The 26,765-nt window shown below is 37.5% G+C and overlaps 1 protein-coding gene and 1 long non-coding RNA gene across 3 annotated transcripts in view; one reads left to right on the top strand and one right to left on the bottom strand.

The window, feature by feature from the left end:
* NFX1 (nuclear transcription factor, X-box binding 1) overlaps window positions 1-26,765 on the bottom strand; it is a 75,045-nt gene that overhangs the window by 26,769 nt on the left and 21,511 nt on the right. Inside the window, exons 7-13 of one of the 2 annotated variants that reach the window (XM_036898142.2) lie at window positions 25,412-25,551; window positions 21,555-21,654; window positions 21,254-21,471; window positions 14,960-15,057; window positions 11,879-11,909; window positions 2,045-2,127; window positions 1,022-1,130 (exon numbers count right to left, since the gene is read on the bottom strand). In XM_036898142.2, the coding sequence (XP_036754037.2) occupies window positions 1,022-1,130; window positions 2,045-2,127; window positions 11,879-11,909; window positions 14,960-15,057; window positions 21,254-21,471; window positions 21,555-21,654; window positions 25,412-25,551 (779 nt within the window). The remainder of the gene's footprint in view (window positions 1-1,021; window positions 1,131-2,044; window positions 2,128-11,878; window positions 11,910-14,959; window positions 15,058-21,253; window positions 21,472-21,554; window positions 21,655-25,411; window positions 25,552-26,765) is intronic. The other variant, XM_036898143.2, reaches the window with a different exon arrangement.
* Window positions 21,663-25,193, top strand: LOC130683006 (uncharacterized). The gene is made up of 2 exons (XR_008996547.1): window positions 21,663-22,185; window positions 22,218-25,193. It is a non-coding gene; the product is annotated as an uncharacterized LOC130683006 (long non-coding RNA).

Below are 26,765 nucleotides of genomic sequence, written 5' to 3'. Positions count from 1 at the left end.
TCAAGTGAAAATAAAAATATGTATTTACCACTATAGGCTTGAAACTTCCCAACACTTTTCCTAAGACTTTTGTGATGAGATTGGTAGTTATATCAATGAATGGGAGTTTTTAGCATTGTAACACAAAATCTGTCAACATTTCAAAGATCTGCATAACCCACTGAACAATTATTTTCCAAATGATCAATGTATTGATGCTATAAAATCATGCACGGTACAAGAAAAACCAAGGAATTTAAATTTGACAGAGAACAAACACAAAAACTGACTCAAGTCCATCCTGAATTGAGGCTGAGTTTTAGTGCAGCATCAAAGAAGAATACCCACAATTATCTGAGAAGTTAATTTTCAATAATTAAGCTCAGAAAATAAAAAACTTTTCCAAAAAGTTAATATACAATTATTTAAAAATTCTGTCTTTTCCAACTAGCTATCTGTGTAAGGCCGGATTTTTTTCAAATGCCTCAACTATAATAGCCACAAATGAGAAGCAGATATGAGAATCCATCTCTCTTCTACTAAGTCAGGCATCTACTCTTCTAATTTTTTTGAAAACACAGTTTCAAATAGAATGTTATTTGTGTTAATACATAATGGGTATATTATTTTTAAAAAATGAATAAATCATATTTTTAAAACTTCTGTTTTAATTTCTAATGTGGCAAATATAAATATAACTAATGTAAGAGCTCCTTGGATCATTTTAAGAATGTTAATGAGTCCTAAGACCAGTTAAGTTTGCAAACTACTGCTAATAATATAGAGGAAGAAGACAGCTGAGGACCGAGTCTGGGTCAATATTTAAGAGGCAGGTAGCAAAAGAGGAAATCATTAATGAACCAGATCCCACCTTAGATTGTTGCTTATATCCCAGGTTTCGTACATTCAGGGTTGACAATACAACATTAGACTTTAAGTCTCAACATACCTGATTAGTTCAGTAAGCTATACCAATCTAAGCAAATCAATCCTCATAATACATTATGCTTGAATTTCTAGAAGTATACAGTGAAAAACTTACTGGCTTGCCAGCATGACTGGCAGTTCCCACGATGACAAGGTTCTTCACATCTATGAAGGCTGCAACGGAGTTTCCTCCCACAAATCAAAGGACACTTGTGCTCCTTGTCCTAGGAAGAGATTTCTATTTGTTTACAAAACTGTTTTATATTTTCCATAAGCAAGAAGATTAATAAAAATGTTCTCCACATTTATGGATGAAAGCATGTCTGTCTAGCTTCAAAATAATCAGGGGTAGTAGGTAGGGATGTGGATGAAACAAGATTAGTCATGAAATCAGCCCTCTCCATGGGCCTCCTATTAGTCTTGCTGCTTTTGTATATGTTTGAAATTTTCAGTAATAAGAGAAAGTCTTTAAGCCTTCAAATGCTGGTTTCTAAATAAGACTTGACATACTGTATAATTTCATCATTCTTTACCTTGTCAGTATATAAATAAAATAACTATATATATATATATATATATACCTGTATATGTGTACATGCACTACCTTGCTGTTACACACACACACACACACACACACACACACACACACACACACAGTGATTAACAAAGTACCAACTGCTAGGTAATGCTTCCTTTATTTAGTTCTATAGAAGTGAATACTTCAGATAACTGAAACTTGCTCCTTTCAAAAATGCTACACCCATTTTGCCTAGTGATCTGACCCAAGCTGTATATGCACCTGAAGTCCAACTTAGCTAAGGCCAGGCCAGAGTGTGTGCTGGGACAGCATACAATTCACCCAGAGGACTGTATGCTCATCTAGTGGTCTTGTGCTCTGGGGCCCAAGGCCTTCCATCTTTCTTCTTTCTCATCCTCCATGCTGCTACTGGCTAACTTCTCAACCTGGCTGAGGCCGAATAAGGTCCTGCCTATCTTTATGGGCAGCTCTCTGACTGCTGCTCAGGGGCCCCTCCCAGTGGTTTCTAAATCTGGGTTGCATTCCAGATGGTTGAGGCTTCCAGAAGCCCAGCCCCTGGATGAATGTAATCTGATTGTATCTAATGTTTGGTTCACTTACCACACAGCATATCTCATTACATTTATGCCGTCCACACAATCGTTTCTTGTTACACCGCTTGTCACACATAAATGTAGCATCTGCTGTTGCCAATTTAAAAAGAAAAAAAAAGGCAAAGGATATGAGCATTCATTAAACAAATATTTGTGTGACTATGGGCTGAAGAAATACAAATATAATAATGTAAATAAACTAGTTATGGTGAAAATGCCTGTTAAAATACGATCATTTTCACTTGTCAAATTGAAAAAAAATGGAAAAGAAAATAGGAAGTGATTAATATATGGAATAGGTGAAGGTGTGGAGAAAAAGGCATACTCATACTTAGTGGACGGGGGTATAAACTCTTGGATCACATATGTAACTATCAAAAACTAAAGGGGTAGACTGTAATGGGGTATGTGGTGGGGACTTGATAATGGGGGAAATCTAGTAACCACAATGTTGCTCATTTAAGTATATATTAATGATACCAAAATAAAAATAAATAAATAAATGACTTAACCAGGGGAAAAAAAATTTAAGGGGTAATTCCATATTAAGGAATCCTTCCTACAGATTCAAAAGTGGCTAGGACACCTAAAAGCAACAAAAGAAAAAAACAAACTGGACTTGATCAAAATTAAAAGCCTTTGTGCACCAAAGGACACCACCAAGAAAGTGAAAAGACAACCTACATCATGGGAGAAAATATATCAAAATCATATATCTCATAAGGTTACAAAAATACATAAATAACTCTTGCAATTCAACAACAACAAAAACAACCCAATTAAAAACTGAGCAAAGGACTTTAACAGACTCTTTTCCAAAGAAGATAGACAAATGGCCAAGAAAATGAAAAAATGTTCATTGTCATTAGGTCAACATCATTAGAAAAATGCAAATAAAAACCATAATGACATATCACTTCACATCCAAGTAGCAATAAAAGATCCGTAACACAACAGAACAAAAAATAACAAGTGCTGGGGAGTATGTGGATAAATTGGAACCCTTATACATTGATGGGGGGAATGTAAAATGGTGTAGCCACCGTGGACAACAGAATGGTAGTTCTTCAAAAAATTATGCGCAGAATTACTATATGATCCAGCAATTCCACTGTTAGGTATATATCCAAAAGATTTTAAGACAGGTATCCAAACAAAACTTATGCATAAATGTTCACAGTAGCAATAATCACAATAACCAAAAAAGATGCAAACCACCCAAGTGTCTGTCAACAGATGAGTGAATAAACAAACTGTGATATATCCATACAATGGTATTTTACTCAGTCATAAAGAGGAATGAAGTACTAAGATGTGCTATAATGTAGATGAACCTTAAAAACATGCTAAGTTAAAGAAGTCAGGCACAAAAGGTTATACATTGTGTGATTCCATTTATATGAAATACTCAGAATAGGTAAATCCATAGAGATAAGACAGCAGATTAGTGGTTGCTGGGGTCAGGAGGGAGGGAGTGAGGAGTGAAAAATTAATGAATACAGGGTTTCCTCTGGGATAATGAAAATGTTTTAGAATTAGACTGAGTTGGCGGTTGCACAAACCTATGAATGTAATACATGCTACTGAATTTACCCTTTAAAATAGTACATTCTATGTTATGTGAATTTTATCTTAATAAAAAAATACACTAGGTGCTAAAGTGCTTATTGGTGAAATGATGTTTGAGATTTGTTTTCAAAGTACTTCAATGAAAATAAAAAGTAGAGAAGGAAGGGATGGATAAAACAAAGACAAAATGTTGGTTTAATTGTTGATGAAGGATGATAGGTACACAGGGGTTCATTATACTAGTCTCTCTACTTTCACATACGGCTGAAATTTTTCATCACAAGGTTTTAAAAACTGGGACAAGATGGTTACGGCACTATTTGTAATGGTGAAAAACTGGAGACAACCTAAATGATCAGCAAAAGGGCAACGGTGAGCTTCATTATGGTATACCCACATAAGGAATATTCTGCAAGAGGGAGAGGTATACAGACTGACATGGAAAGATGTCTTTGATATATTATTGAGAGAAAAAAATCAAGCTAACAAACAGTACGATTAGTATGAATCTAAGTTAAGGGGAAAAAACTACGTGCATGTGTATACATCTGTATGAATACAGAAAAAGATATGGACTCATACCGAATGAACTAATTAATGACATCAGGGGAATGGAACTAGGAAAGGAAAATGGAGTAAAGCTGTATTTTCACTTTTTACTTCATACTGTTTTATTTAGTTTTTCATTTTAAAACTGCACTAATTTAATTTTTTCAAAAAACTTTTCCATAACCAAAATTTTGAATATGTTTATTATTATTTATTTATTTATTATTTTGGTATCATTAACCTACATTTACATGAGCAACATTATGGTTACTAGACTCCCCCCATCATCAAGTCCCCACCACATACCCCAATACAGTCACTATCCATCAGCGTAGTAAGATGCTAGAGTCACTAGTATTCTCTGTGTTGTACAACCCTCCCCATGGCCCGCTCCCGCCACATTATGTGAGCTAATCGAAATGTCCCTTTTTTCCCCTTGTCCCTCCCTTCCCACCCATCCTTCCCAGTCTCTTTCCCTTTGGTAACTGTTAGTCCATTCTTGGGTTCTCTGAGTCTGCTGCTGTTTTGTTCCTTCAGTTTTTTTCTTTGTTCTTATACACCACATACATGTGAAATCATTTCATACTTGTCTTTTTCCATCTGGCTTATTTCACTGAGCATATAATACCCTCTAGCTCCATCCATGTTGTTGCAAATGGTAGGATTTGTTTTCATCTTATGGCTGAATAATATTCGATTGTGTATATGTACCACATATTCTTTATCCGTTCATCTACTGATGGACACTGAGGTTGCTTCCATTTCTTGGCTATTGTAAATGGTGCTGTGATAAACATAGGGGTGCATCTGTCTTTTTCAAACTGGGCTGCTGCATTCTTAAGGTAAATTCCTAGAAGTGGAATTCCTGGGTCAAATGGTATTTCTATTTTGTGTTTTTTGAGGAACCTCCATACTGCTTTCCACAATGGTTGAACTAATTTACATTTCCACCAGCAGTGTAGGAGGGTTCCCCTTTCTGCACATCCTCGCCAACATTTGTTGTTGTTTGTCTTTTGGATGGTGGTCATCCTTACTGGTGTGAGGTGATATCTCATTATGGTTTTAATTTACATTTCTCTGATGATTAGCGATGTGGGGCATCTTTTCATGTCCCTGCTGGTCATCTGAATTTCTTCTTTGGCGGAAACTGTCTGTTCAGATCCTCTGCCCATTTTTTAATTGGATTATTTGCTTTTTGTTTGTTAAGGTGCATGAGCTCTTTATATATTTTGGATGTCAACCCTTTATTAGATATGCAATTTATGAATATATTCTCCCATACTGTAGGATAACTTTCTGTTCTATTGGTGGTGTCCTTTGCTGTACAGAAGCTTTTCAGCTTGATATAGTCCCACTTGTTCATTTTGCTATTGTTTCCCTTGCCCGGGGAGATATGTTCATGAAGAAGTTGCTCATGTTCATGTCCAAGATATTTTTGCCTGTTTTTTTCTAAGAGTTTTATGGTTTCATGACTTACATTCAGGTCTTTGATCCATTTTGAATTTACTTTTGTGTATGGAGTTAGACAATGATCCAGTTTCATTCTCTTACATGTAGCTGTCCAGTTTTGCCAATAACAGCTGTTGAAGAGGCTGTCATTTCCCCACTGTATAACCATGGCTCCTTTATTGTATATTAATTGAATGGTTGGGTTAATATCTGGTCTCTATTTTGTTCCACTGGTCTGTAGGTCTGTTGTGCCAGTACCAAATTGTCTTGATTACTGTGGCTTTGTAGTAGAGCTTGAAGTTGGGAAGCGAGATCCCCCCTGCTTTATTCTTCCTTCTCAGGATTGCTTTGGCTATTAGGCGTATTTTGTGGTTCCATATGAATTTTAGAACTATTTGTTCCAGTTCATTGAAGAATGCTGTTGGTATTTTGATAGGGATTGCATTGAATCTGTAGATTGGTTTAGGCAGGATGGCCATTTTGACAATATTAATTCTTCCTAGCCAAGAGGATGGGATGAGTTTCCATTTGTTAGTGTCCTTTTTAATTTATCTCAAGAGTGTCTTTTAGTTTTCAGGGTATAGGTCTTTCACTTCCTTGCTTAGGTTTATTCATAGGTATTTTATTCTTTTTGATGCAATTGTGAATGGAATTGTTTTCCTGATTTCTCTTTCTTCTAGCTCATCATTAGTGTACAGGAAAGCAACAGATTTCTGTGTATTAATTTTGTATCCTGCAACTTTGCTGAATTCCCATATTAGTTCTAGTAGTTTTGGAGTGGAGTCTTTAGGGTTTTTTATGTACAATATCATGTCATCTGTAAATAGTGACAGTTTGACTTCACTACCAATCTGGACGCCTTGTATTTCTTTGTTTTGTCTGATAGCCGTGGCTAGGACCTCCAGTACTATGTTGCATAACAGTGGGGACAGTGGGCATCCCTGTCTTGTTCCCAATCTTAGGTGAAATGCTTTCAGCTTCTTGCTGTTAAGTATGATGTTGGCTGTGGGTTTATCATATATGGCCTTTATTATGTTGAGGTACTTGCGCTCTATACCCATTTTGTTGAGAGGTTTTATCATGAATGGATGTTGAATTTTGTCAAATGCTTTTTCTGCACCTATGGAGATGATCATGTGGTTTTTGTCCTTCTTTTTGTTGACATGGTGGATGATGTTGATGGATTTTCGAATGTTCTACCATCCTTGCATCCCTGAGATGAATCCCACTTGATCATGGTGTATCATTCTCTTGACGTATTTTTGAATTTGGTTTGCTAATGCTCTGTTGAGTATTTTTGCATCTATGTTCATCAGGGTTATTGGTCTGTAATTTTCTTTTTTGGTGGTGTCTTTGCCTGGTTTTGGTATTAGAGTTATGCTGGTTTCATAGAATGAGTTTGGAAGTATTCCCTCCCTTCTATTTTGTGGAAAACTTTAAGGAGAATGGGTATTATGTCTTCTCCATATGTCTGATAAAATTCAGTGGTGAATCTATCTGGTCCAGGGGTTTTGTTCTTGGGTAGTTTTTTGATTACTGATTCAATTTTGTTGCTGGTAATTGGTCTGTTTGGATTTTCAGTTTCTTCCTTGGTCAGTCTTGGAAGGTTGCATTTTTCCAGAAAGTTGTGCATTTCTTCTAGGTTTTCCAGCTTGTTAGCATATAGGTTTTCATAGTATTCTCTAATAATTCTTTGTATTTCTGTGGGGTCCTTCGTGATTTTTCCTTTCTCATTTCTGATTCTGTTGATGTGTGTAGATTCTCTTTTTCTCTTAATATGTCTGGCTAGGGGCTTATCTATTTTGTTTATTTTCTCAAAGAACCAGCTCTTTGTTTCATTGATTTTTTTCTATTGTTTATTTTTCTCTATTTTATTTATTTCTTCTCTGATCTTTATTATGTCCCAATTTCTGCTGACTTTGGGCCTCATTTGTTCTTTTTCCAGTTTCAATAATTGTGACTTTAGACTATTCATTTGGGATTGTTCTTCCTTCTTTAAATAGGCCTAGATTGCTATACACTTTCCTCTTAGAACTGCCTTTGCTGCATTCCACAGAAGTAGGGGCTTTGTGCTGTTGTTGTCATTTGTCTCCATATATTGCTTGATCTCTCTTTTAATTTGGTGATTGATCCATTGATTATTTAGGAGCATGTTGCTAAGTCTCCATGTGTTTGTGAGTGTTTTTGTTTTCTTTGTACAATTTATTTCTAGTTTTATACCCTTGTGATCTGAGAAGTTGGCTGGTAGAATTTCAATCTTTTTGAATTTACTGAGGCTTTTTTTGTGGCCTAATATGTGATGCATTCTGGAAAATGTTCCACATGTACTTGAGAAGAATGTGTATCCTGATGCTTTTGGGTGCAGAGTTCTCTAGACGTCTGCTAGGTACATCTGTTCTAGTGTGTTGTTCACTGCCTCTGTGTCCTTACTTATTTTCTGTCTGGTTGATCTGTCCTTTGGAGTGAGTGGTGTGTTGAAGTCTCCTAAAATGAAGGCACTGCATTCTATTTCCTCCTTTAATTCTGTTAGTATTTGTTTCACATATGTTGGTGATCCTATGTTGGGTGCATATTTATAATGGTTATATCCTCTTGTTGGACTGACCCCTTTATCATTATGTAATGTCCTTCTTTATCTCTTGTTACTTTGTTTTGAAGTCTATTTTGTCTGATACAAGTACTACAATACCTGCCTTTTTCTCCCTATTGTTTGCATGAAATTAATTTTTCCATCCATTCACTTTTAGTTTGTGTATATCTTTGGGTTTGAGGTGAGTCTCTTGTGAGCAGCATATAGATGGGTCTTGCTTTTTTATCCATTCTATTACTCTGTGTGTTCTGATTGGTGCATTCAGTCCATTTACATTTAGGATAATTATTGATAGGTATGTACTTACTGACATTGCAGGCTTTGAATTCATGGTTACCAAAGGTTCAAGGGTAGCTTCTTTACTATCTAACTGTCTAACTTAACTCTCTTATTAAGCTATTATAAAGACAGTCTGATGATTCTTTATTTCTCTCCCTTCTTATTCTTCCTCCTCCACTCTTTATATGTTAGGTGTTTTATTCCATACTCTTTTGTGTTTCCTTTGACTGCTTTTGTGGATCGTTGATTTTATTTTTGCCTTTAGTTAGTACTTGGTTGGTGTGCTTTGCTTGCTGTGATTTTATTTTCTCTGGTAATATCTATTTAGCCTTAGGAGTGCTTCCATCTAGACCAGTCCCTTTAAAATATTCTGTAGAGGTGGTTTGTGGGAGGCGAATTCCCTCAACTTTTGCTTGTCTGGAAATTCTTTAATCCCTACTTCAAATTTAAATGATAATCGTGGATATAGTATTCTTGGTTCAAGGCCCTTCTGTTTCATTGCATTAAATATATCATGCCATTCTCTTCTGGCCTGTAAGGTTTCTGTTGACAAGTCTGATGATAGCATGATGGGTTTTCCTTTTTAGGTGATCTTTTTTCTCTCTCTGGCTGCTTTCAAGACTCTGTCCTTATCTTTGATCTTTGCCATTTTAATTATTATATGTTTTGGTGTTGTCCTTCTTTGGTCCCTTGTATTGGGAGATCTGTGGGCTTCCATGGTCTGAGAGACTATTTCCTCCCCCAGCTTGGGGAAGTTTTCAGCAATTATTTCTTCAATGACACTGTGTATCCCTTTTTCTCTCTCTTCTTCTGGTACCCCTATAATACGAATATTGTTCCGTTTGGATTGGTCATACGATTCTCGTAATATTCTTTCATTTCTAGAGATCCTTTTGTCTCTCTCTGCCTCAGGTTCTCTGTATTCCTGTTCTCTGATTTCTATTCCATTAACAGTCCCTTTCACCTCATCCATTCTGCTCTTAAGACCTTCTATCAATTGTTTCATTTGTGTTATCTCCCTCCAGACTTCATCCCTTAGCTCTTGCATATTTCTCTGCAGGTCCATCAGCATTGTTATGAGTTTTATTTTGAATTCTTTTTCAGGAAGATTGGTTATATCTATCTCACCAGGCCCTCTCTCTGGGGTTGTCTGAGTGATTTTTGACTGGACCAGATTCTTCTGTGTTTTCATGGCTATATAAGTGGTCACAGGCAGGTGGTGCATGTGTCAGCTGGGAGAACAAAGTCCCTTCCTGCTTGTTGGTTGCCTTGCTCTTCTCTGCTGCCTGTTTTGGTTACCCACACACTGTGTGCAGTCTCTGGGATAATCTCCTGAGATGCTGTGGGCGGAGCGGCCCTCGGGATAGCCTAGTGCAATGTGGGGGGTGGCAGTCATGCCAGGTGTTTTCTCCTGTGAGAATGGCACCCCTTTGTGCCTTCTGGACCTTGCTCTCGTTCCTCTGTCTGTCCTGGTTATCTGTGCGCTAGGAGGAGGATATGTGGTTGCTGTGGGCGGGGCTGTTCTCTGGCTGCTCTGCAGCTGTGGTGGGTCAGCCTGTTTGCTTGCAGCGCTGACCAGGGGGAATGAATGGCAGGCTGCTTATTGCCGTGAGGGGCTTCAGGGCTGCTTTACCCTCCAGGGAGTTAGGGAGCCTGAAGTTCCTCAAGATTCCCAGTCTGCTGTGCTGAGTGTGCTAGGACGATTTTGTCCAGCCACTGAGCCCTTGTCCTTTTAAGACTTTTAAAAAGTGCCCGCTTTTCTTTTGTCCCAGGGGTGCTGCCTGTGGGGTCCCGCTTGTAGTCTCCATCTCTGATTTTACTTTTCTGTTTCTCTAATATCCAGTACACCATGCAATGTATGTCTGTGCTCTCAGTGCAGATTACTAGGGCTGGTTACTTAGTAGTTCTATGCTTCCACTCCCTCCCCACTCTGATTCTTTTCCTCCCGCCGGTGAGCTGGGGTGGGGGTAGTGCTCAGGTCCCGCCGGGTCATGTCTTTGTATCTTACCCTTTTTGTGAGATGCCAAGTTCTCGCAGATGTAGATGTAGCCTGGCTGCTGTACTGTATCTTCTGGTCTCTCTTTTAGGAATAATTGTATTGTTATATTTTCAAAAATATATATAGTTTTGGGGGATTTCCACCGCCCTACTCATGCCACCATCTTGAGCCCCCTCCTCTGGATATGGCTTTGAGGCAGATATTTTTGGCTACCTCCAAAACTGCCCCTTCCCACCTTCTTCAGGCTAACAAATCCTTAATTTTGTTCAGAAACTGGGCACCTGTGTGCTTCTAAGTTCCAGTCTAGCCTGTCATGGTAATTACATTCCCTTGCTACTGTTGGGTTTAGGCAGAAGCATGTGATATGAAGTATATTGAGGGCCTTTCAGGACTGTTTTCCTCACTCTTAAGAAGGAAAAGAAGCTTAAGAATCTCCTTAAAAGCTTAAGAATCTCTTTCCTTTAGATGTTGCTGGGTAAGGACTTGATCTGTGAAATTGCTGCAGCTACCTTACACCCACTGAGGAGAAAACCAAGAAAGTAACAGAGAAGTTGAACTGGAGTCCAGGAATCCCTGCACTTGGAATTAACCAACCTTGAACTTCTGCCTCCAGACTTACTATTACATGAGACAGGAAAACCCCTTATTGCTTAAGTCAGTTTTCTTATACCTGCAGCCAGGTATCCTAACCAATACAGTTTTCTTCTGTTTCATCAGTGTCAAAGATATTTCTCACTTTGTCAAGGGTCTGAATTCGTTTTTTTTTGTACACATTTTATTTCTATCCCCTTTTCAAAAAGGTTTCAAGGTGGCTTAAACAAAAGACTGTGTGATGGTTAGCAGAAAAAAAAAAAAAGAATCCTAACAGCATGGGACATTGGAATCAAGGACAAGGTTAGGAAGGCTGAGTCCCTTTTCCAGGTATCCAATCTTACCAAGCCTTGAGGGGATCAAGCATCATAGTCAGTGTGTAAAAAGTTTGCTTCATTAAATATAATTTACCTTCACTTTCCCCCATCATTTTATTATAGAAATTTTCAAACATATAAAAAAGTTGAAACAACTTCACAGTATTGGGTTTATGCCCACTACTTAGATATGAACAAGTAACTAATAGAAGAATCTATCTATTCTTCTATCCACCCATCCATTTGTTATTTTCTGATGCATTTCAAAGTAAGCTACAGACAAGAATACACTTCCCCTAAATTTTCAACATTTCATTAACTAGAATTTATTTTTATTTTTGTTTTGAGGTAAAGATTACATACACTGAAATGCACAAATATTAAGTGTACCTCTGCTGAATTTTGACAAATATATAACCCAAACCCTTAGTTTAAGATATAGAACATAACTTTCACCCCAGGAAGTCCCAGTCCCTTCATGCCCTTTCCCAGTCATACCTTCACTTTTGAGACTGGTACATGGAAGCTCCTATGGAAAAAGAGAAAGAAACAATAACTAGTTCAAGAATAAATGAACACCACTACAGTGTAATGCTAAATGTAACAGGCATATCCCAAATACCCTGTACTTCTCTGGCAGTTACTTATTCACCAATTTCGCCTGCCTGGTAGGTTGGACCAGACCTATGTTAATATGTTTTACTCACAACAGAGCTCCAGGTTTACTGACTTATCATGCAAATATATTTCTAACAGTCTTTGTGGTCTGGCCTCCAAATTCTCACAAAATCTGCATGGAAAGAGGGACTGTTAAAGGCACATAAAGGAAAGAGAAATAACTTCCTGGCAAGGATAAACAGAAAAAGCCATAAAAAGAAGATGTAAGAAATGAAAATATGTAACAGTTGGGTTCCACTTAATGCAGAGCAAACAGCTCTACATAACTCAAGAGCACCCCTGACAACACTGCTGGGAAGCAGTGGCATACAGTAGTCCTTTGACATTTCAAAGTTTTATTACTGGGCTTTCAATTATGTGTGAATGACCCCAAAGGTCACATGTCATTTTGCTGAGGTATGATTCTGAACAACATGTGGGGAGAGACTGCTACATAGGCAGCAAATTAATGCCTTGGAGGACAGTGAGCCTAGCTGGCTGCCCAGCATCTACATGTTAATTTGACTTTGAAGTTATTTATTCAGAAACTAGCAAATGATAAAAACATTCCTTCTTAGTGCAAATGACCAGCTACTAGAGTTGATAACAGAAGTGAAAAGGTCTACAAATTAAAGCTTCTTGGCTAGAAATATGTTTTAGATAAGTTAAAGAATTGGCTGCACTGGATGATATGAAAAAGTTCCCCACAGCTCTCAAGAGATGTAAAGCAAAGGTGACTCATGAAATTGCTTGAGTGAGTGCTCCAGTTAAGGCATACACTGCACTGTACAGAAGAAATTACAGGCTGGAGTGGTATCTACAACCACAGTGAAAAGCAGAGCTCCCATTAATCCCCACAATAAATACAAATGACCAATAAAAACTTAAATACAGTATTCTTTGTTAAAAGGTAGTAAGATACAGCATACATTTCTGACTCCCACTAAAGTGAATAAAAGAATATAACCTTTGGAGCTTTAAAAAATAAGTTTTATTTATCTAGAACATTGACTTCCACGGAAAAGCCCATTCCATTACAAAAAACACCTCATGAGAAAATCTGGCTAAACAATGAGGTGATGATCATCAGTTTCAAAGATATTTCTCACTTTGTCAAGGGTCTGAATTCATACTGATAGTAAGCTCCTCCACCAATTTTAGAATAAGACTTTTATTTGGAGAAATTCAATTTATATACAGCTTTTCAAGAATACACTCACTGCCATGGGGTCCACTATAAGAGGGAGCAAAAACAGAGGGTGAATGAGAAGCAAAAAAGTACAGAGTTACAGAAAGAAATTGCTGGGGAGAAAGAAGTAAACTGAGAGTAGTCATTTCCAGCTCATGCATCCCAACCCTGCTTGTAATTCTTAGTACAAAGAGCACCTCTGGGCATTACTAAGTTTGTGATTACTAAATCACAGTATATCAGTCTTCAAGCTGGTATTGATAAATTGGTCCTGTACCTGATATTCAAAATAACTACTGCTCCATGTATAATTATTTCACACACACACACACAAAAACCCACACATGTTCACACAATTTTGTCATGTGTATTTTGTACTACTTCTGTATTTTTTCCCCTTTGTTCTGAAGCTTATCTATTAAGCTATCTCCCAATTTATGGACTACAACCTCAAAATAATTTGCAAGTTGGCTGCTAACCACACCTGTATTTAACAAACAACCACGTGCTCAGAATTCTGTCTCCACCCCAGCCTGTGCTCTGCTAGGACAGGTGCTGATAAGCATTGAAATGACCAGAAGCAGGTCAGAGAGCAGGACAGATCAACACTCAGTACGTTCCACTTGTTGAATTACCCAAAGACTAACACAAGAAGGCTATTGCCTCTTCTGGTAACAGATAAAAATGGGCACTAATGCTAAAATGGTAAGATGCCCCTTTTATAACACTAAGTCCAATCAAAACTACCTAGAAATTGACAATGGTGAAAAATTAATCCTTACCAAAAGAAGAGTTCTGTCCTTTGCCATTGGCATCTGGGAGATAATCTCTAAGCCCTTGGAAAATTATGCCTGATAAGAATGTCATTGTTTGTCTAGGGCCTCAGGTCACTAGATAGTCTAACATGACTAAGGGTACAGGCTGGCCATACCACAAAGACTAATGAAGCAATTTAGGGTGGAGGCTTTGGGTCACACAGTATCAGATCTCTGGAGATACTGGAGACTGAGAATAGCTACACGGGCAGTCAACCATACCCGCACGATAGAAACTATCCAATAAAAACTAAACACCCAGGCTCAGATGAGCTTCCCTAGTTGGCAATACTCCATGCATACTCATACACTGACGCCATTATACATTGCTGTTCCAACTCCATGGAGAGAGGACAACTGGAACTTTGTATTTGGTACTTTCCTGGATTCTGCCCTGTGTGTTTTCCTTTGGCTGATTTTAATCTGTATCCTTTGCCTGTACTAACCTGTAACCATGAGTATAATCACAGCTTTCAATGAGTTCTGTGAGTCCTTCTAGTGAATTATCAAGCCTTGAGAGTGGTCATGTGGATTACTCTAATTCAGCAGTTGTCTAAACTCTTGCAGTGGGTGTCAGATATGAGGGTTATCTTGTAGACTGTGTTCCCTCTAATTTCTTAGTTAGTTAACAGTGCTGTTATTCTCTTCTGGTATCTGGCATTATCACACTTGTTCTTGGTAGAGCTATTTGTATATTTGCTTTATCCCCATTACTGCCCTCTGATCCCTGAGGGCTGAATCCCCACCAATGCTTAGTGTACAACTGGCCCCATAGTAGATGTCAGAATACATTAGCTGGATTTAATGAATCATATACAGCATAACAAGAGTAAAACTGAGGTTATTTTGATTCTTCTCCCATAATTACCAATTTAAAAGGCACTACTGGCAACAACTCTAGCACTGTTTAGGATTTACCTTTGTTTTGAAAGAGCATCTGCAGGAAATAACTGATGTGCGAGAGCATGGTCCACAGTCTCCTTCATGGCAGAGCTTTTCACAGGTATGAATGAAATCTTTAATAAAAATGAAAAGAGTTGGGAATGAAAATCACAACTCCTCATTTTCAGACTCCCAAATTCACTAGCCATATTAGTATCCACCCCATTCCCTTCATCTGGCAGGCTGGGCCTTTTCTGGCAAGGACAGGGCCCAGCAGTTGTCACTGGAATATGTTCTGGAGTGCACAATGCTTTGCCTAAGTCAAGGAAGAGATATTCTGACTCTTTATTTAAGACCCATGTCTCCAGGTTAGACTTGGGTCTCCTTAAAACTGTAGCCATGGAGGACTTTACTAAGTACTCTTGACTTTGAGTTATCATCTGAAGATCATAAATAATCAGAAACCATGATCTATAATCTCAATGACTTAAAGCTCTGTGAACAGCCATAGTCTGGGATCAGCCATAGTGTCTTATGGCTGCTGTTCACATGATATATTTTTTTCATCCTTTTACTTTGACTCTAAAGTCTGTTTGCTGAAATAACATATATCTAGAGATCCTGTATTTTTTAAAAATTTGGTTTCACAACTTCTGCATTTTAATTGTTTAATTCAGTCACATTAATATTACTGACATGGATTTATACCTGCCGTTTTACTTTGTTTTCTCTGTATCTTATGTCCTTTTTGTTAATCTAATCCTCCATTATTGATATGTTTTGCATTAAGTATTTTCTAATGTAACAGTCTTTTCCTTTAATGGTATTTTTCACTATATTTTTTGTTATTTTCTTAATGGTTGTTCCAGGGATTATCATATATATTATCAGAATCAACTTCAGATTTATACTAACCTATACCAGTAAGAGATAGAAGCTTTACTCCTGGGTAGCTTTATTCCCTCTTCTCCTCTTTTGTGCTATTATTGGCATACATTTTACATCTATATGTTATAAACTCAACAATAGTTATAATTATTACTTTATATGTTATGCCTATTAAAGAAGCTAAGAAAAGAAAGAAAGGAGAACAAGCATATGCTTATAGTTCATTATATTTTTCTTCTCATTTACCATTTGTTTTTCTTCATTTTTTCCTGTGGATCTGAGTTACCACCTGGTATTATTTCCCTACTCCAGTAAAACTGATCCCACCCACCTTCTTTGTGCTCTTATTGTCAGATATATTTCTATCTGTTATAGGCCTAACAGCACAATTATATACATATAATTTTATGTAATTGCTCTTTAAATAAGTTGAGAAAAGAATATGCATTTATACTGCCTTTTATAATTACGCAATTGTTTTTACTCTGATTTTTTGTGTGAATTTGAATTTACTTCTGGGTTCACTTGCTTTCACCCTGAATAACTTCCTTTAGTTTTTATTTTAAAGTAGATCTGCTAGCAACAAATTGTTTTTAATCTTCATTTTTGAAAGATTGTTTTGCTGGGTATAAGAATCTTCATTGGCAGTTTTTTCTTTCAGCACTTTGAATAGGTCATCCCACTGCCTTCTGGTTGTGATGCAGTGTTGTCCATTGTTTCTGATAAGAAGTTTGCTGTTAATCTTACAGGGGTGCTTTTTGTATGTGATGAGTCATTTTTCTCTTACTGCTTTCAAAATTTTCTCCCTTGTCTGGCTTTTAACTTTTACTTTGCGTCTAGTTGTGGATCTCTATGAGTTAATCCTATTGGAATTTGATGAACTTCTTGCATATGTAGATTAATGTTTTTCAACAAATTTGGAAAGTTTTTAGCCATTATATCATCAAATATTTTTCTGCTCCTTTCTCCTCTCCTGTATGTATTTCCATTACATATATGTTTGTGTGCTTAATGGGGTTCCACATATCTATGAGGTGCTGATCATTTCTCTGTTTTCTATTTTCTCTGTTCTTTGGATGAAATAATCTCTCTCACTCTATCTTCACATACATTGATTCTTTCTACTGCCAGCTTAAATCTGTTGAGCCCCTTTAATGAATTTTTCTTTTTCCTTATTGGACTTTTCAATTCCAGATTTTTCATTTGGTTCTCTTTTATAATTTCTGTCTATTGATATCCTCTATTTGATGAGACACTGTCTTTATACCTTCTTTTATCTTTTTAAAAACTCTTTAGTTCTTTAAACATATTTATAATGGCTACCTTGAAATCTTTGTTAAATCTGACATCGATCACTCTCATAGAAAACAGAAATATGAGGTAAGGCAGGGAAATGGGACAAGGGTCATGCCATTGTAGAATCTACTTAGCTTGCAAAAAAGGCCCAGCTTATTCTTTAGTTTTATCTATATGCTGTTCTTCCTCTTCCAGTCCCTTAATCAATAAGTAACTTTGTAACCAGGACAGGAGACAGACCTCTCAAGTGCAAATGAACCTATGTGGATAAAGAATGCTGAGATCTAGACCAACACAGTCACCTAAATAACCCTATTCTTAAGACAAACCTTCAAAGGAATTATGAATCACTTGTATACATCATGCCTTATGTTGACCCCTGCCCAAAAGGCCCTATAAAACTCCAAACTCTAAAACCTTAAGTGTGCCTCCTGAGGCTGCCTGCACTCCCCTTTTTTTGAGTGTGTATTTTTTGCCTTAAATAAAGTCTTCTTACTGCTCAACTATTGTGTTCTATCTCTGCAGTCTTCCAGTGGTAAGTGTCTTTGTTACTTTCCTTAGGCACAAGTCTTTACAATCTCTGTCCTACTTTGAACAAGTAGGGAGGGGCTACTGAGGTTTCTGATTTGGGCTTGCAAGTCCCAGTTGCCTAGGTGACCTGGATGAGACTACAGCTGTATGATCATGTGCTTTAACAGCCTGCTTGAAAATCTCCATTCTTTTTGGGAAGTTCTCAGAACATAATCTCACTCCATCCAGTGCTCTTTGGCTTCCCCATATCCTGGGGTGGTAGCGACTTAGTTCCCACACAGTGCAGATTCAAGCAGACACTGGAAGCCAGGTGACCCAGGCTTTACGAGTTGGCCCTATGCTGAGCAGAAGTGCAATGAGCTTCCCTTTCCCCCTGTTCTTCCTTTCTCTCTGTTGCCTGCAAGGCAGCTTTCATTCCCTACTACTCTCACTTTAATGATTTCCTTCCTTACCTGACCAGCCTGTTCGAGAATTCTTTCTCATCCAGAGTTAAGAACCCTCCCTGATCCAGGCTGAGGTTTCACCTAGTGAGCAGGGAGACCTCCCCAGAAGCAGCTGCCCAGCAACAACAGGAAACAGAAAGTTCTTGGTGCTTGTGAGGTTTTAAGTGTTTTGTGTGTATGTATATTTAGTAGTTTTTGGTGGAAAATAGACATATTTGGTAAGAGTCTACAGCAACTCTGAATACTGTTTCCTCTCTCTATAGCTTTGCTTTTTTGTTGTTGTTTGCTTATTTGTTTTGTGGCTTGGCTAGGCTATTTTACAGATGTTTATTTCCCCTCGGTATACAGCCATTGGTGTCACTTTTGAATGGCAAGTCTTTGGGGGCTACAGTCACCCTGGGATGACAATGGTTTTAGCAGGGGCTCTCTTTGTCTCCACCCCTGATCTCTGTTAAGCTGTCTGCCTCTTCTGTTATTACAGTCAGCACAGAGGCTCCACTAATTGCTGGCTCACTGGTCTATTGTTTTCAAAAATGCCCTGAGGCATAAATTGCTAAGCAGTCTGATTCAATGAATTTTTTTTAGGTAAGTCTGTGAGGTTTGTTTTGTCCCCAGGAAGGCTCCGCTTAGCTACTTCTTTCCCTGGTTCTCTCTGGTGAGCTAGCTGGCCTGTAGTTTAGCTTGCTGTTCATAATTAAAAGGAACTAATGTTTTCTAGTGGGTCCTTGGACCTGAACTTTCCCACAGTCTGTTTCAAATTAGTCAGTTTCTTTTAGGAGTACATTGGAGCTCTGTTTTCTTATGGACCTCCTCTCCCGCTGGGAAAAAGCTCAGCCACTTAACCCTGGGTACTGGGTAGCACAGCAGCCTCTGGTTTTCTCGGCTTACTTTCCCCAGTGTGGAATCTCTGCTCTACAGATGAGCTGCAGTGAGGGTAGGTGGGGGACCAGTCTTCCCACCTATTGTGACTGGGTTTGAGCCTCCGACCTATGGGTGGTGCTGTGTGGAGGAAGGGAGCCTCCAACCTCTTAGCTATGCTGAACAGATTTGGCCTCTTCAACTTGCAGTTGGAGGGGATAAAAGTGCTGGTATTCTGCTCCTCCCAATGAGGTATAGTTCCTCCCTTCATTGGGAGCTGCGGGTTAGAGGAAGCCCCACCTTCTTGGGTACTGAGTCGACCTTTTATTAAGCTGAGCTGGGGGCGGTGGGGAGTGGGTCATGACTCAAATCATAGTTTTTCTTTCTATTCTTACTGAGTTTTTGTAGATTTTCTTCAATAAATATTTCTTCATTTGATATACAGCCACAGGACAATTTCTAGAGATTTTAAGTAGTTGCTTTTTTACAGTTTCCCCAGCTTTGCGTGTTTTGCTGGGGAGTGGGTACACATAGTTCCTCATGCTACCATCTTGGAAGTAGAACTCAACCTTGTCTCTTATATTACATTTATATGTTTAAGATGGAAAGTTCCTACTGGGTGAGATACTAGAAGACCTAAATAATCTTTCTGTAGATAAGCCAGGTTTGAATAAACTTGAGAGCCACTGTTACCACTGGCCAGAGCTTGTCTTTGAGCTTCTCAATCCAACTCAGCCTAGTTCCTTTGAGGTTTTCCCTAAATAAAAATCTGCTGAAGTGCAGTAGTTACCCTTGAATTCCTTGACCTTGTCTTGTCCCACCCCCAGATCTGTTCATACTGACAGCTACTATCCTTCTCCTGCTCAAGTCCCTGTGCATTAAACACTTCATATTTCCTCTTTCTCACTGCCAACAAGATTATCTTGGCCTCAGTGTAGGATTTATGGTCATTATATATGAAATTCTTACAAAACTGATCCATGTGCTCTCTGAAATGGGAAGATATCCTTCTTGATTTTGAAGTCATTTAATCTCCGCTTCACAACAGGTACACATTGTCTGAAGATACATTTTCACAGTAAGCACAGAGAACCAATAAAAAACTGATGTTCCTAATACAGCTGGAACATGTATCAAAATATGAGGAGGGACCATTTCTCTTCTATACGTAATTTTAAAGTCCAATTGAAAAACAGAATTAGGTAGAGTGCTCCTACTGGTTCCAGCTGTTACTTGGAAGAAATGTAAAAATAGTTTTCAATAAAAATGGAAACCAAACCTAAAGATTCTAGCTTTACCAGTTATAGGAACACCTCTTTTATACAGACTCAACTGCCCACTCTCATTTTGTAAACACAAAGCCTTTGAACACTCACTCAGGAGAGAAGTTGCCAAGTCATTGTAGAACTATACATGTACTTCCCCAAGGACTCCCTCAGAAAGTCTGTTAGAAACTGTTACTTATAACCAATTCCAACAAACTTTATCTGGATTCTATATCCAAGTAATCAGAAGCCACAAGTCAGAAGAAAGGAAAAGTCACTAAAAGTAGGCATGTAGGCATACTAAAAGCACTGACAAGAAAATAAACAAAAGGCTTTAACAAGTAGATAAAACAATGCAAACTACACGTTGGTAGGAGGAATTTGCCTGAGAAGCCTCAGCAGTCCCTGAGGGCATCACTGCATTCAGCATAATACACAACTGAGGTTCGGAAAAATGATGACGCTGGATCAATGAGGGGAAAGAAATTATCTTCAGTAACCTCTGTTTTAAAGAAGAGGAGAACATAAATTTTAGAAAAATGTCCATCCAAAATGATGCTCAGGAGGTGTTATCCTCAACTAGATGGGAAACTTAGCTATAGAGAATGACATTTCTTAAGTGGTCGAAATAGCTGAAGTTTTATTGTACTTAGAATTTTAATTCCTATTTTAGTGATTTTAACATGTTCCTATTACATGAAAATGCTTTTAAACACTTGCTGAACCCAGGATTAGTAAAACGATACATGGCATTCATACTAGTATAGGCTACTAAGAGAAATCATACATCCCACGGAATAGTTTCACACCACAATTGTCCTAAGTTAGCAATAAAATGCCTGAATCAGAAAGAGATCTCTTGTGTAAATATGAGTTTTCCCAAGTATATTTTGAGAAGGAAAAAAGTGCCCATACTAATTTGAGCATTAATATTTAGAAAAAGTTCTGCTACTGTAACTTGAACTTAATACTATTTTGCTTAAGTAGTCACTGCTGCCAAACACTGACATTTACATATTTTTAAAGGCAACTTTATGCCAACTAGTTACCTAAGGAACCACAAGGCAGAGGCTTGCCGCACACTTTTCCACATGTAGGGACAGGATCCATGCATGTTTTCCGACCACTACTTCCAAGTTCTAGCAACTGGCTGAGGGGAGTTTGGCCACAAGGGCAACAGCGCACCAGCTGGGGGAGCCGTGGGCATGGCTGGCAGGGCTGAGGGTGGCACACTTGAGAACACGTATGGTTTCCACATTTTAAGTCCCTGTTATGAAAAAGAACAGACTATTACATAATTGTTGCATAAAATACAGCTCTATTCTAACTGAGAAAAACATAAAACCTTACTTGCCACATATCTTTAAACAGCCAAAGCCCCCAAATCCATCAGACTTTCCTGTGTCTGTTCCACATAACACATCGCGGGAGGAGCTGCCACAGTAGCATACTTGGGGACACAATTTCAAAAATGAAAGATTAGTAGCCTCTAAAGATTCTTAAAACATTTCAAACAATCTATAAGAAAAAAACACAGAATGCTATTCATTAGTGTTGATCAGGCCAGATGAAAAAAATAAATGTGGCTGATGTAGCAGCTCTAAGACCTACTCAAGTGGTTTATCATGAGAAGAAATAAAAAAGGCCCTGGCTGACTCTCAGTATCCCATGGTGCCTCTGCAGCACATCCAAAAACTGCATTGAAGTAAAGTTATTCTCTAAATTAAGAGACTACTATCTGGTCCATTAGGCCATGGTTGAAAACCACGAATTGTGAGGCTCCCTAGGGTCCTCTGGAGATGTTACAGGGGATGGAAGTGAAGCTAGTGATAGTTGTGGAGGAGCTGATGACTGGATCCTCTCATCCTCACTTCAACACAAGGACCACAGATTTAATACTTCATATTTTGGGGTTCAACATAAAATGCTTCGAAAAAGTCTCTACTGCTAAAAGGAAATCCAAAAATTGGCACAATATAAAGTCCTTAATAATTTTTACTGTTGAATTTGAAGTAATTGTTTTTGAATATTCATACTGAATAAAGATTCAAATAACTTGAGACTTTTATTTGCTAGACAGAGAATCCAGTCTAACATCTATAGACTTTCCTGTGGGTTCAAGAAATAATCGGTTCCTTTATTTCTTGAGGTCAGCAATAAATGCACGTTATGTTTAAGGAATTATGTTTCTCACATATTAATATGGAATGAAGTCTGATAAGGATTAATTTTCATCAACATGTAATTTTTCTGAGAACCACTTAACATTTTTAGTTTATAATGAAAATTAATCTCATTAAAATAAGTATGTACATATGCCTGGTCCAACATAATAAATGCAGACTGAAAAAACAGAAACTAAATTGAAATTCTACAGATCTAATGATGCTTTCCTTCTTTCTCGGTACAGCTTTGATATCTACTTGCAGAGAAAACCAAAATCAGAACAAATGTAACATTATAAAAAAACATCAAATCTTAAAATCACATATTTAGTAAGAAATAAAACAGAATGTTTCTAACAAAATATCAGAAATGCTAATAAAATAAAATATTGTTTTGAACCAACCAAAAACTTTCACACAGACATGGGAAAGGAGAACGGCTTAAATCAATGAAGACATAACCAAGACTCTTGATTTCTTAATTACACAATCTATCTTCCAGTAAGTACATCTGCAATTTCATCCCTGTTCTAAAACTCAATTCATTCAATAAATTCATACAGATGCAGGAAATGTAACCAATATTTGTGGAATCAAGGAATTGGTAAACAAACCCTAGTTAACTGGGAGCTTCTGCAAGCAGGCTTTCTTCGCTTTTGCTCTGATCTGCTCAACAGAACAGAGATTTTTTTTCATAGGCACAGTTGCAAAAAAAAAAGAATCAAGGATCAGAAAATTGTAACAATAAAAATAAAATGGAGTCCATGATAAATCAGGAAAAAAATCTGAGTACAATACTAAAAAGTTCTGCTATGCTTAAGCACAAGAGACAAATATAAGCTGGTGATGGAAGAGTTAGGTGGAGTCAGGTGGAGTCAAAGCTGTTTGGACCACAGATGATCTGGATGAAGGTCCCTTTTGCCAGCTTTAACCTGCTCAGCATTTTTATCAACATATGAATGAAGACCCGGAAGGAATGCTTATTAAACCTCTAGATAAGGCTGAAAGGATCCTAGGAGAACTACAATTCAAGAAGATAAACTATACTCATGGCCAAAACACTTTGATATTTAATATGGACAAACAAAAAGTCTTCAACCAGGTTTGAAAAATCAATATACAAAAACAGAAAGGAAGAGACTAGGGTCATTACAAATTTGTATAAAAAAGATTTGGGTGTTTTAGCTGAGTAAAAGCCCAATATGAATCAAGAGCTAAAAAAGTCCTTATCAAAGGGACTCTTCCACCCTACAGCCTATACTGCTAAGACCAAATTGCAAGTATATACTTAACTACTGCCATATCTCAAAATAGACTCAAGGTGGATGTAAGGATATGTGAAATATGATAAGAGAATATAAATTTAAAAGTGTGAAAAGAAAAATAACAGTAGGAATATAGACTGAATCATAGCTGAAAAATGTATAGTATAAAGACATTTTATGTGAATATTATAAAGGCATAGTAAGTCAAGTTATATAGGGTTCCTAAGGTAAAAAGACATCAATAGTCTTTGAGTAAAAACAACTATTCTTGGAACTAAGCCCAGACAGGAATTTTCTCAAGAGGATCCATAAAGAGAGCATTGAATAATATATAGCACAGTTCCTTACATAATATCCTTATAGTACATACCACAAAACATTTCATAAGGCTGTTTCTTATTTCAAGTCCCAACACAGATCAACAGCATCACATCAACATAAAATTTAATAAAATAAAACTCTAAAGGGCACCAATACATTACAGCCCAGAATCCCTACAGATCAGGGGTAGTCATAAACACAGAGGAGTCATACAATATATGGTTCTTTGTTACTCATTTCTTTCACTAAACATAATATTTTGGAGGTTCATCCACTTTGCAGCATGTATCAGTATTTTATTCCTTTCATGGCCAAATAACATTCCACTGTATAGACATATCATTTTGTTTATCCATTCATCAGTTGATAAACATCTGGACTGTTTCCATATGTTGACTATGATGAACAGTGCTATCATGAGCATCCATTTACAAGTTTTGTATGGATATATAGTTTTACCTCCTTTGGGTATATGCCTAGGAATGGAATTGCTGGGTCATATGGTAATTCTATGTTTAACCTTTTAAGGAACTGCTAGACTGTTTTCTGAAGTGGGTATACTATATTACTCTATTGTGATTTTAATTTACATTTCCCTATAAAGGCATTATGCATTTTCATGTGTTTATTGACCATTTATATGTTTCCTATTATGAAATATCTGCTTAAGTCTTTTGCTCATTGTTTGAGTTGTTCATCTTTTTTTGTTGACTTATTGGACTAAATTTGTGATTTATTTATTCATTTTCTTAATGGTATCTTTTGATGAACAGAAACATTTAACTTTGATATAGGTCAATTTATCAATTTTTTTCTTTTATGGTTAGTATTTTTGTTTTTCTATTCAAAAATATCTTTGCCTAACCCCAAAGTTATGGAAATACTCTCTTACAGTTTCTGCTGGATGCTTTATGTTTCTGAGTTTTATATTTAAGTCCATGATCCATGTTGAATTAGTTTTTGTGTAAAGGGCAGATAGGGGTTGAGGTTCATTTCTTTTTTCTATACACATTCATGGGTTCTAGCAACATTTGTAAAAGACTTTTACCCATTGAATTAACTTAACATCATGGTAGAAAATCAACTGCCTGTATCTATGGGTCTATTTCTGGACTCTATTCTGTTCTATAGATGTAGCAGTCTATCTTTACGCCAACAACTATACTGTCATGATTACTGTAACTTTTAAGTCTTTTTTTTATTTCCCAAGCAGTTACTTTTAAATAGCATTTTAAAATCTACTCTCCAAATTCTATAGGACAATGACCTATACTGGTATGACTAAAATAATGAAAACCATCTAAGCATTAATGTCTCCCGTTCTTACTACCCAAGGTACCAGAGCTTAATAGAGGTTTCGTGACTATAGTTCTGAGACCAATCCATGTCATCAAGACAATCAACAAGGTTCCAGGGAAGTACACAAATATTACTAACTGGTGTGCCCACCACTTACCCTGGTTCAATATGATCCGGCAAGGCTGGCACTGACCTCCATGGCACAGCTCAGTACAGTGGTGCTGACCACAATTCAAAACATTCTCACATGGGTTAGAACAATGGACTGAAACAGCCTGACCACAGCGAACTGTGTGCCTGTAAAGACAACAGATGTAAAGATAGCATTAGTCTAATTTGGACATTATGTTCCTGTTGGACAGCTAAACTAACACTGGAAACAAAACCCTCTAAAGCCTGCTAAACCTTTCTCTTTGCCCCGTTTCCCCCATTTTTTCTGTTTCCCTCCTCCAATCCTTTTTTTCCACAATTACTCTCCATTTCTCCACTCTCATCTTTTTCCTCCTTTTATGGCCTTATTCCCTATTCTGCCTTTCTCTCTCCCCTATATTCTGACCAGTAAGGGACTGAAGGCTATTGCTAAGTATTTATTATATGTAACTTCTCTGAGTTCCCATGGAGTACCATGCAGAAGGGGAAAGAGCCTGGAGGTCCCACGATATCAGATGGAGATGGGAAGTTTAGGGGGGTATATTTATAACATACATACTCAGACTGAGAGCACAGCAGCATTCTCCTGGAACCTGGCATTTTATGCAGTTACAATATTTAAGAACACTGTGTATGTGACTGTGATTCAGGACGGGGAAATCATTTAAGCTTTATTTTAATAAGCATCTTGATTTTGCTGACTTACTGGCTACAGAAGAATATGAGGCCGGTGCTTCTAGACAATTGCCTTCAGTTCTCTTTCCAGGGTAATGGTTTAGAGCTTGGAGTCTAATCTCCTAAAAGAAGAGTTTTATTCTATCCCTACTTTTGCTGTATTTTGTTTTAAGAAGTCACTGTTATAGACATAGATATAACACTGTTAATATGTAGACGATCAGTATCCAGTGTTCAGCATCATGGCTAACATCAAGCTCTTGAGGCAGACGCTATTATTTCTACTTTATAAGAAAACTGAGGCTCAGTGGGACCTAACAACTTGCCCTGAGTCAACAACTAGTTAGTGGCAGAGTCCAGATCTGACCTGGTCTTTCTCACCCAGAGACCTTGCATGTGACTCTCAGGCCAACCTGCTACTCTCATTAAGTCCAACAAAAACAAACTAAAGTGATTCACTGGAAATCTGCACAATCCCATTTTGTTTTATTGTTCCGAAATCATTTTAGGGTCTTACTGTCCTCAGAGGCACTCCATAAGCATCAGTAATCCTTGAAATGATAATGCCGGAGATAAATTTATGTTATAATGAAAAGAAGGTGGGTTCTGGGCTCACTTATTCTTTCTTTCATTCAACGATTCATTAAAACCTTCTTGATGCCAGATACTGTGCTAGGCACAGGTAA

This window comes from Manis pentadactyla, chromosome 3 (assembly GCF_030020395.1).
Source record: "Manis pentadactyla isolate mManPen7 chromosome 3, mManPen7.hap1, whole genome shotgun sequence".
Taxonomy (NCBI): domain Eukaryota; kingdom Metazoa; phylum Chordata; class Mammalia; order Pholidota; family Manidae; genus Manis; species Manis pentadactyla.
The sequence above is the reverse complement of the archived record's forward strand: the minus strand, read 5'-3'. Positions and strand labels throughout refer to the sequence as shown.